The sequence below is a fragment of the Chanos chanos genome, chromosome 5, assembly GCF_902362185.1.
Source record: "Chanos chanos chromosome 5, fChaCha1.1, whole genome shotgun sequence".
NCBI lineage: Eukaryota > Metazoa > Chordata > Actinopteri > Gonorynchiformes > Chanidae > Chanos > Chanos chanos.
Window position 1 is genome coordinate 1,810,234 of NC_044499.1, and position 12,065 is coordinate 1,822,298.

The window sequence follows — 12,065 nt, forward strand, 5'->3', positions numbered from 1 at the left end:
GTGATGAAATTGCAATTCACAACTCTCTTCTTTTGAGACAATTTTGTGTCAAAATTATAATATTTTAGTGTCTAAAGAACACGTATATGTAAACTGTCCTCCATTTAATTAAACATTAGTATGGGATTGAAAAAATGAAAATGAAAGAATTGATGGTTTCACAGAGTGATAATACAGTAGAGTTGAGAAACATTTAAAGGTTAAGTGTTGACATAAATGCAATATAGCCTTGAGAATTTCACCTTCTCACAAATATAGAACCATTATAAAAGTCACCGAGGTCTTCAGTGTTACCTCAAATTGTTTTCTCATTATTACCTGAAGTCATTTTTTTTCTCATTAATGATGGATGTGTTAACATTGAACTCATATAAAAAATGTTTCTTTAAAAGTCAAACGGAGTGAAAACGTTCTGAAATAAGTGTTTGGCTTCCAGATCACATGACCACACGTTGGGTACCTGCATCTGCCCCCCTCCCACTACCCCAGACTCCCCTCTTTCACTCTGACTCTCATCTTCAACACCCAGACTTCTCCTTCACTCTCACTCTCACCTTCAACACCCAGACTTCTCCTTCACTCTCACACTCACCTTCAACACCCAGACTCCCCTCTTTCACTCTCACACTCACCTTCAACACCCAGACTCCCCTCTTTCACTCTCACTCTCACCTTCAACACCCAGACTCCCCTCCTTCACTCTCACTCTCATCTTCAACACCCAGACTTCTCCTTCACTCTCACTCTCACCTTCAACACCCAGACTTCTCCTTCACTCTCACTCTCACCTTCAACACCCAGACTTCTCCTTCACTCTCACTCTCACCTTCAACACCCAGACTTCTCCTTCACTCTCACTCTCACCTTCAACACCCAGACTTCTCCTTCACTCTCACACTCACCTTCAACACCCAGACTCCCCTCTTTCACTCTCACTCTCACCTTCAACACCCAGACTCCCCTCTTTCACTCTCACTCTCACCTTCAACACCCAGACTTCTCCTTCACTCTCACACTCACCTTCAACACCCAGACTTCTCCTTCACTCTCACTCTCACCTTCAACACCCAGACTCCCCTCTTTCACTCTCACTCTCACCTTCAACACCCAGACTCCCCTCTTTCACTCTCACCCTCACCTTCGACACCCAGACTCCCCTCTTTCACTCTCACTCTCACCTTCAACACCCAGACTCCCCTCTTTCACTCTCACCCTCACCTTCAACACCCAGAATCCCCTCTTTCACTCTCACTCTCACCTTCAACACCCAGACTGCCCTCTTTCACTCTCACACTCACCTTCAACACCCAGACTCCCCTCTTTCACTCTCACTCTAACCTTCAACACCCAGACTCCCCTCTTTCACTCTCACACTCACTCACTCTCACCTTCAACACCCAGACTCCCCTCTTTCAGTTTCACTCTCACCTTCAACACCCAGACTCCCCTCTTTCACTCTCACACTCACTCACTCTCACCTTCAACACCCAGACTCCCCTCTTTCACTCTCACTCTCACCTTTAACACCCAGACTCCCCTCTTTCACTCTCACTCTCACCTTCGACACCCAGACTCCCCTCTTTCACTCTCACTCTCACCTTCAACACCCAGACTCCCCTCTTTCACTCTCACCCTCACCTTCAACACCAGACTCCCCTCTTTCACTCTCACTCTCACCTTCAACACCAAGCACACCTCACTCACGTAATGTCTGTGTGCGTCACTGTTGACTCCACTGCACGTTCTCATGGCAAAAACCACAGGACACTAACCACTATGACACTCCACATATTCCTCAGTAGCCTTAGAACAGGCAGACACCATGACATGATTAACTGCACACATTAGACAGAGAACATGTCCAACAGACATTTAAATTCACATAGATCATAAAACACATGGCTAGACCTGAGGAAAGAGAAACTCTCTGGGGAGCTTTGTACTGTAGTGTTATTATTAAAAAACCTCATTATTCCCACACTGTTACTGTATGAGGATCACTAGGATGATATGAATCCAGTATTATATGAACACAGTGAAATGTTTATACCAGACCAAACTCTGGGACATATAGTACTGTATTATATTACATCAGAGAGCAACAACAGCGGTCTTCACGAGATGATAATGTTGATGACGATGACCATAATATTGGTGCAGCGCTAGTGGTCGATGATGACGGATGATGGCATTGGTGCGGATCCAGAGTTCGGTAAGAGAGAGGATGACAGCAAGTTTAGTATTGGTGTTTCATATACCTCACACACATACACACACACACACACACACACACACACATTTACTGAAATGTTAAGGGTTGATTTCAAGTAATCGATATATGTGAATATGGCTGTCTCTTAACCCAAGGAGACTGTCTCCAGAGAGAGATAATAAACATTTATAAACATTTCATATCAATCATTAATCTAAGGAAATGGAAAAATAGCCAATCAAAACATTTTCTGTCATTAGGGAAATGACATTTTTTAAAATTTATTTCATTCTGGAAGGCATTTTGACCTGCCATGTTTTTGGGCAGTGTTTTAAATTTTACACAATCTACATAAAGATTTATCAGGTCTCTGGTTTGGTCAGTTAACAGTGAGAACTATGTGGTAGAGTTTTTCCTGATGAAGACGCTGTCAGAATTCTCATGACCATTAGTTACAAAAATATATCCATAACAATAAGGCCCACTGTCAGAGACAACATTAGATATGTATTTAATGTCAATACAATTTTAATTTAAAAACTCTCTTACTCGCTCAGGACAGTGAAAGACTCCCCACAGAGCTGAAGATTCACTCTCTGGTTCCAGGTGTGTGCCCAGTCATCTCCCTCTGTGCTCTGGTCAGTGGGTTCAGTGCATCTCCTCCTTCATAAAGAATCAGACACACAGAACATATTATCACTCTGCTCTTCACAAAACTCACTCCCATTTACAGACAGCTCTCCATAAACACAAAGGGAGAAATAATAAGCAAACGTTAATGTATCACCGTATTATCCTCTGTGCTCTGTGTCCTCCTCATTAATATCTCTGGACAAGACAAGTCAATACTATTTAAACTTGATACTATTATCTCTATGTATATGTCTCCTTATTAATGTCTGTATCATTACTATTATGTCTATGTATATGTCTCCTTATTAATGTCAGTATCATTACTATTATCTCTATGTATATGTCTCCTTATTAATGTCTGTAACATTACTATTATCTCTATGTATATGTCTCCTTATTAATGTCAGTAACATTACTATTATCTCTATGTATATGTCTCCTTATTAATGTCAGTATCATTACTATTATCTCTATGTATATGTCTCCTTATTAATGTCTGTATCATTACTATTATCTCTATGTATATGTCTCCTTATTAATGTCTGTAACATTACTATTATCTCTATGTATATGTCTCCTTATTAATGTCTGTAACATTACTATTATCTCTATGTATATGTCTCCTTATTAATGTCAGTAACATTACTATTATCTCTATGTATATGTCTCCTTATTAATGTCTGTATCATTACTATTATCTCTATGTATATGTCTCCTTATTAATGTCTGTAACATTACTATTATCTCTATGTATATGTCTCCTTATTAATGTCTGTAACATTACTATTATCTCTATGTATATGTCTCTATAACTAGGGTGACTAATCCTCATAAGGGATCAGTCAGGTGTGACTGTGTTGAGTTGCATATAGAAAATCATAAACTTTTACAGATACAAACCCAGTGAGAGTCAGAGTGCAGTCTGGACGTTTCTCAGAGTGCTGCAGTAACCTGATTCCTTCCTCCAGTAATAAGCCTTTCCCATATTCACCCGCTTTAACACTACAATGCAAACTCACTGTTAGCACTCAGAAGCATTCAGAATCTACACACATATCAAACACGGTCAACATGATCAAATGTTTAATAAACATCATTACAATCATCAAACGCTCACAAACACTCAAAGAAATAACCACGAAGATGTGATTTCATGGACAGGTGTTTCTCTTACTTGATTTGCTCTAGACTGGGGCAGGTCTGGATGAGGGAGAGGATCCTGGAAGCCCAGCTCTCAGTCAGACTGTTCACATTCAGACCCACTTTCTTCAGACCAGACACAGAGTTCAGGAAAGACAGCAGAGCATCCAGCTGGTCATCAAACTCTGGAGAACTGTATGAAATACTAGTAATCACTACAAAAATACTCAAACGCCAACAGAAAATATTAGTGAACTACAGACTCAGTTAAATACATAGATAGACAGAAACAGCAAGAGTTGCTGCATACATTGTTGTGTTGTGTCCAAAAATTCAGTTTAGCGATATTGCCACATAGGCTAAGTGTGTGTGTCTTAATGCATGTGTTTGTCCACGTTTGTGTATGTGTTTCTTTGGGGCTTTTCATGGTTGTGTGTGCATGTGTGTGTGTGTGTGTGTAAAAATAACAGTGGAAAGTCAGAGAACATACTTTTGTCTTTCTTTTATTCTGTGAATTATCAGGCTGAATCGTGTCCAGTCGACGTTGGATATCGGTGAGTGTGGGCAGACGAGACTGACCCCTAAGAGCGATGGTTCAGGCTCTGTGTCATATTTAACAGACAGCCTGAAACCCAGAGACACATCTACAGGATTTAATGAAATCTAACAGCATAGACATTACATCATCCATAGCATGCTCTTGAGTGCATTAGAGAATTTTTGTGCACTGTTCAGCTATCAGGTGTCTTGCATTCTAAAAACAGTACAAGTGTGGCTGAAAAAAGCAGACATGTTTATAACTGATGTTGATGATAATGACACAGAGAGTAGTTTATGAAGAGTTCCATACCAGAAATCTACATCTGTGACTTCCACACTGAGCTTCGATAACAGACTCTCAAAACTGTCCTCATTCACTTTAACTCTGTCAATCAGAGCACAGAGTCAACACAATCAGTAATGAGCACAATGTCAACTGAACAGTTAGTAATGAACACAGACTCAGCTCCATAGTCAGTAATGAACATGGAGTCAAATTAACACAGTAATAAACACAGAGTCGACTAAACACAGCCAGTAATGAACGCAGAGTCAACTACAGCAGCCAGTAATGGATACATTACTGACTGGATAAATACAGTCAGTAATGAACATAGTCAACTAAACATGGTCAGTAAAGAACACAGAGTCAACCAAACACAGTCAGTAATGAACACAGAGTTAACCAAACACAGTCAGTAATGGGTAGTCAGACAGCTGAAAGACCATCATAGTGGTGTTTTTAGAGAGCTAGACAGACATACCAGACACAACATTCATTCAGAGAACACACACATCATGTACTGATACAGAGGAATGAACTAAGTCATCTAAATATGAGTCAAAGTGTGTACCATCTACCAAAGCAGTGGGGAACCAGAAGAACAGAAGCATAGAACCATAGGAGGACACACACAGCTTTAGTTATTCATTCATGGGCTGAAATAACTGTTACCTTATTTTCTTTACATTCATCTTATTTTGAGCAAAGTCCAGGACTGTGGCAGCAGTGTGGTGAGTGATGGTCTTCACTGTGAGGGAAACGCGACCCACTGAATTTTGTTTGCTCAGAGAATAGAGGACCTGCTGCACACCCCCATCTGACAGGGAACTTTTCAATCTTTGGAATATGAACAAATAAAAGGGCTCAGTACACACACACACACACACATACCCTCATCTGACAGAGCACTTTTTAATCTGTGGAATATGTACAAATAATGACACCGGAAATAATGACATAGTGTCATTCATTCACATGTGTTTTATTTGTGAGCGATTTGAGTTTGGGCCATTCAAGACCATTAATTAACACTATGTATATATGTATTTATACAGTTTGAGTATCCCTCATCCGAAATGCCAGGGACTGGAGGTGTTTCAGATTTTGGAATACATTCGCAGCTAAGACAAATGTATTGCAAAATCCAAAAAAAACAAAACCAAACAAAAAAACCCAAAAAGGCAAGGGGGTCGAATCATATGTACTCAGATCGTTAGATGAGACGGATAGGTGTCACGGTTGGTTGAAGAGACTTGATACATGTTCGGGTCAGTTTCAGTTTATTTTCATAGAACAGGGAACGAAAGACTTCTTAGAACTTACAGGATTGCAGATTCAGGTTTCCAGACAGGCAGACGGATAAACCAACGAGGCATAAGCAAGAGCAAGTCCACACAAAGAACTAAGGCCAAAACTAGGTGTATTTATACAGATCTTAACAAGACTAAACTGACAAGACAAAGCTGGGACTAATACTGAGGCTGACAGAGGAACAAAGGAAACCGGGAAGTAACACAGAACTTAAACAAAACGAACTATTAGAGGAGGAAAGAGAGGACCAGGGTATGACAGGAAGACAGTTCACTATCTTAGGGCGTCTTCACATCTGAAAGTCCGGACCAAGGTCCAAACCAAGGTTCACGTTTTTGCCCTACATGGAACGTTATTAAATGGTATTTTGTATGGTTCTAACTAGTTCGAGAACGATTATTTTAAGTTGAAATGCAAAACCAGAAACCGTAAAACTGAACAAAAATTCTGGTTTGAAGCCCCATAAAAAGTTTCATGCGTAAAACTATTAAAGCGATTGTACACATTACCTTCAGGCTATGTGTACAAGATGTATATGAAACAAATAGATTTTGTGTTTAGACCTTGGTCCCATCCCCAAGACATCTCTTAATGTATATGCATATATTCCAAAATCTGAAAAAAAAAATCCAAAATGCAAAACACTTCTGGTCCCAGGCATTTCTTACAAGGGATACTCACATTGTGTTATTTTGTCAAATTGATTATTTTGTCGAAGTCCAATGGACTAATTTTATGAACTGCCATATCACCGATACCAAAAAGACTGGCCTACTTCAACAGGATAAGACTGAAAATAAAATAACTGGACAGTGCTGTAAAGTTTCATGTTTGTGATGTGTTGAGTATAACCAGTCATTACCTCAGTATATTGATGTCCTTTCCCTCTCCAAGAGCTGAGACCAGAACACCAACATCAACATCTGTCAGGTCCTCCACGTGCAAGCTTTATGATCCAATAAAACCAAAACATGAAAGTACCAGTAAAGTAACAACCACTTAAACTAGTAAAAACAGCTTATGCAGGGTTGAGGGAGGTTACTATGATTCTCTCCATTTGGTCAGTGTTGAAATGACTTAAGTGCAATTATGTGTGGTGAAGTATTCAGACTAGTCAGGGGTTAATCCTCAAAAGGTATGTTAAAGAAAGATCAGTTCGCTCTGCACAGAGGAACTCACTCTAACTCCTCACTCCTGCACACTGCAGGCTGAAGAATCTCCAGTTTCTCTGGTGTGATACTGCAGCCATAGAGAGAGAGTCTTCTGATGCGTGGACAGAACTGTAGACAGTATCCCAGCACCCTGCAGTCTGTCCTCCTCAGGGGAACACCAGCAAAATCAATGTTTTCCCAACTCCCCATTGCTTCCCTCACAAAGTCATCTTCATGGAGCTCATAAAGACAGTGGAAAAAGTAATTCCACACAAAGAAAGCAAAAAAATTCTTTAATACTCTGCACAGATAGTGTTGTCTCCGAACAGCTACTTGGCGTTGTGGGTTGTTTCCTGTATATTGTTCTGTAACTTGCGGACTGATACTGAGGATCCATTCCTTCAACTGCACTTTAACGTTGGGAGAAACCGTTAGTCTGTGTTTTTCCAGAAGAGAAGTGCTCAATTCCTCATTACACAGACCACAGAGAAAATGTATCATTGGCAGGAGTTGTGGTTTGCTGTCTTCTGCAGATTGCAGAAGGTCTCTGACTATGTTCTGGGACCCCTCTTGATTCAAGGAGACATAGTAAAGAGCAGTGAAGAACTCCTGAAAACTGAGATGCATGAAACTGAACATTGTCTCTTGACGGATTCTTCTCCTAATGAGAAATTTGCACAGGAATGGAATGTTAGCAGGATCTGAGACTGTCTCAGACACACTCTTCTTATCAAACAGGACTTGCTGCTCCATCATTCCTCTCTCTGCCAGCTGGCCCAGACTCCTCAGCAGGCTGGGGACAGACTGACTCAAACCCTGGCAGTGGTGATCCAGCAGAGTGGACACAAAGTCAACATATATGGAGGTGGTTGTATCCAAACCATTGGTTAATTCTGTACCATCATTGTGTCTCTCCCTGAAAACTGTGCAGATGATCCAGCAGATCACAGGGATGAAGCAGGCAGTGAAGAGGGTTTCATTTGCCTTCACATGCTCATATGCCTGTGTCTGTAAGAGCTGATCATCTTTAAAGAACCTCTGGAAGTACTCCTCCACCCCCCTCTCAGAGAAGCCCATAATCTCTGTGAAACGCTGAGGTTGTTTTCTGAGCAGTTTGCTCAGTGTGTCTGTAGCTGTAGACCTGGTGGTGACCAGCAGGAAGGACTCAGGCAGCAGGCGTCCACTCAGTAGGGCTTTCAGAGTGGACACAGGTGAGGCTGGAGTTTGGACATCAGTGGGCAGAGACAGGTTGGACATGTTGTCTTGTGAGAGTTTGAGCTCATCAAAGCCGTCTATGAGGAAGAGAACTCTCTCTGGTGAGTGCTGTAATATCTGTGAGATCTGTGCTGGTGTTAAAGTCTGACCGTATCTCAGGAGTTCCACCAGAGTCCTCCTCTCATACATTTGGTTAATCTCTTTACACTTCAGGTGAAAAATAAAATTAAAATTCTCTGCATAGAGTGTTCCAGATGCCCAGTCCAACATAATCTTCTGTGTAGTAAATGATTTGCCATTTCCAGAGTTTCCCTGGAGAACAACTGCTTTTGGAATGAGCCCGTGATCATCTGGACTGAAAAACTGCTCCACAGTGATGCAATTCTCATCGGCCATCATACTGAAGAAGTCCTCTCCGGTGGAGCAAATCTCTTCCTCTCTCTCACTCTGTTCTCTGTGTCTCTGAATAATCAGCAGCTCAGTGTAGCGGTCAGTCAGCAGCACATGTTCACCAGGGAGGGCGTTATACTCTGTCACATATGCATACTCACATCTGACCAACTCCTTATACTTGAGGCTCACTGAGGTCAGGTCTACAAAACAGTTGTAGAGTGTGTTATCATCAACAATATTTATTTTAAGTGCAATGATTAATAATTTAGTAAAAAATAATTGATAATAATTACTGTTATAACTTAAATATTACTTAAATAAAGGACCATGACAAAAAAAAAAGATTTTTTCTGGTAGTCTACACATGCCTGAGCTTTCTTTTCACAAAGAAATGGCAAAAGACAGATTTTTTCTGTTTTCCTGTTCATTTCACTACATAGGTAATGGACAATGGCTCATGAGACTATAATGCTGTATGTTTCTAATTCAGTTCTAACTTGTCTGTGTTTACACACACACACACACACACACACACACACACACACACACACACACAGGCCACAAGAAAAACCCAAATCCTCAAATAACCTTTAATTTTTTGGATGAAAATGGAACTTAATGCACATATTAATGAAATAACAATGCTTAATGCATATATTGCTGAAATATCTGTGTAGAAATTAAATGACACAGTGAGATGCTTACCAGAATTCTGTGGTTGTGTGTCTGTTGGTTTACTGGCTCCTGTAATAATATAACAGTTCTGCTTTAGTATGATATCTGGTGAACAATTCAAAACTAAACAGATGTTTCATTCTAATTTAAACAGTTTAACCTGAGTTTATTATACATTTGTTATGACTTTTTCTACTCTGAAAATAGAGGAGGAAAAGACACCACCTTACCTGGAGTACCGAGCAGAAATGTAACATTTCCAGTAACTGTTGTGTGTGAGAGAACTGGTGCTGTGATGTGACCTCCAGTCTGAGCTGACACACTGACACTCAAACCCTCAGCAGAGTGACAACCAACACTCTGCTCCTCTGGAGGACAGGATACAAAAAAAGATGAAAAAACCCAAAATGCTACATTCAAAGGCATTGTTTAATAAATGGGAAGAAATAGAGAAAGTTTGACAAACAGCTCACACTGACTGAGTCTGTCCCTAACAGACATTTACATCACATTTACAATTATTAATTTAGCCAAAGCTGTTATCCAAAAGCGACTTCCAGGAGAGGCACGATACAGACCAACTATGTGACCATTAAGGAGCTGTCTGTGGCATACGCACCATGGCTGAGTTCAGTATTAGACCAGAGACAAGTGCAAGTCAAAGGAAGTAAAAGAGTGAACTACAGGCATGAAATAGGCACAGTATGACTGAATAGAAAAGTATCTGAGAAGGCTGCACAGATTGTCAAAGTGTGTTGCAGTTGACTCTTCTTCATGGACTGTGCCCAGAGAGAACAGCTCATCAAGCGTGCCAGATGAGCTTTTGTCTTTTATGTTATTACCAGTATAATTTCTCCACAGCCTGGAATGACATGTGACCATGTGTGAGGAGAATACAGGTGAGAAGGTGGGATTTACATAATAATTATATTAGAGATAATTAACACAACCACTGTGACTGTAACTGAAAGACAGTTTAGGACTCAACCTGAAAAGTGTTTGAGTTGGAGTTCACAGACAGTAGAAATATGTAAAGTTACGGATGTGTCTATATGTTAAGTTACTGATTAGTAAAAAATAAAATGATCAAACACCAGTGAAGATTCTGTCCCGAAAAAAACAAATACTTTTGTGTTATGTGTTTAGGACAAAATTAGCCTCTTGTGTTTGTATCATTATTATTAACATTATGACTTTATAAATAACGGTACTAAAGTACACTTTTATCAGAAGACACACAGAACATCTGAATCACAAAGCAGTTTAACAGAAGAGCAGCACAGCAGGCCAATTACAGATAAACTGTCAGCATAAATTTCCTAATTCTCCCAACCAAATTTCAAACAAAAGCATCTGAATTAGTCTTGTTAATCATTTGACCAGAATCTGCCAATTAGGTGACTGATGTTTGAAGTGAGATTCATTTAGGTAACAGTTGAATTAAAGTCTTTGGGCGACTAATCAGAATTCTCAGTTTATTTTTGGGAGGGCGTGTCCAGTTGCTCTCGTGTGGCACAGATCGGATACGTATTACGAACATCTAAACAAGAAAAAAGCACATGGAATCGGATTCTCTCAAATCCGTTTCAGCCCTCATTCATGTGTGGAAATAACGGAACTAATATAACTGAAATGAATCGAATGTCTGCCGTTGCGACTGTCATGTAAACGGACATGTAGATGTAGATCGGATATTCCCTTGTCACGCCCAGGTCCCCCTGTCTCCTGTGTCCCTTTTTTCGTTTGTTCTCGCTCCAGAGTTGGGTCTGGGTTCTGTTTTCGCTTTTCTCCTGTAGTTAAGTTGTCAAGCTGCCTTTACATTTGCGTAGTTTCAGCTCCGATTTTCGCAAGCCCCCCCTAAAAACTCCGCTTTTCGCAAGTCGCAGCCAGGTGGACGTCGTGCTACGCTGTCCAAAGCACAGATATGGACACATACCTGTGGTCCAAAGCGACGGAGAAAGGGAAAAATGTCGGACAACATGGAGCAACACATTTTATTCGTGTCAGAGTACCCTGTATTGTAGGACTGTACAATGATTGTGGTCTAGAATCTTAGATCTAGTGCGCGGCAAAGGTTTTGGAGGGAAACATATAATTTTTCAATAACAATAGTATTTTTTCTGTAAATTGTCATCACTGTCGTCTTAATAGGTAATCCTATAGAGAGCCTTGCAAACAATATATTTTGACAATTTTATTAACGTTATGTAAATTATTCATTTTTTAAATACATTTTTCAACCGTTTCTTTTCTTTTTTACAATATATTTGTATTGTGCTTGTGGATCATTATGGACCATGGAAATGCTGTTTTTATTAACAGTTTTTAAACATTCTGATATTAGCAGGTAGGCCACTGCAGAATTGTAATGACTGTTTACACCATAACCACAGCATGGCTATCTTCCAGTAGGATTGAGGCATTGGATCTGTCGTATACGTTCCAATTTTTTGAACGCATGCGGACCTCTGTCGGACCACTTTCGAAGTCGAATTTCTGCGCAACGACCCAT

The 12,065-nt window shown here is 40.2% G+C and overlaps 1 protein-coding gene across 1 annotated transcript; it reads right to left on the reverse strand.

Moving 5' to 3' along the window:
* Positions 1-4,015: 4,015 nt before the first annotated feature.
* Positions 4,016-12,065, reverse strand: LOC115811243 (NACHT, LRR and PYD domains-containing protein 3-like). Its single transcript, XM_030773361.1, has 6 exons — positions 12,020-12,065; positions 7,643-9,078; positions 7,299-7,561; positions 6,982-7,065; positions 4,836-4,910; positions 4,016-4,178 (listed from the first exon to the last, which is right to left on the reverse strand). The coding sequence occupies exons 1-6, from the start codon at positions 12,063-12,065 to the stop codon at positions 4,016-4,018; spliced, it is 2,067 nt and encodes a 688-aa protein (XP_030629221.1).

Bases quoted from the DNA above. Each gene is read 5' to 3' on its own strand.
- LOC115811243 (XM_030773361.1), bottom strand. From the start codon at position 12,065: ATGGGTCGTTGCGCAGAAATTCGACTTCGAAAGTGGTCCGACAGAG. The intron at 7,066-7,298 runs GTGAGTTCCTCT...TGGATCATAAAG, and splicing joins TGCAGGAGTGAGGAGTTAGA to CTTGCACGTGGAGGACCTGA. The intron at 4,911-6,981 runs GTAATGACTGGT...TCTGATTGACAG, and splicing joins AAGGACATCAATATACTGAG to AGTTAAAGTGAATGAGGACA.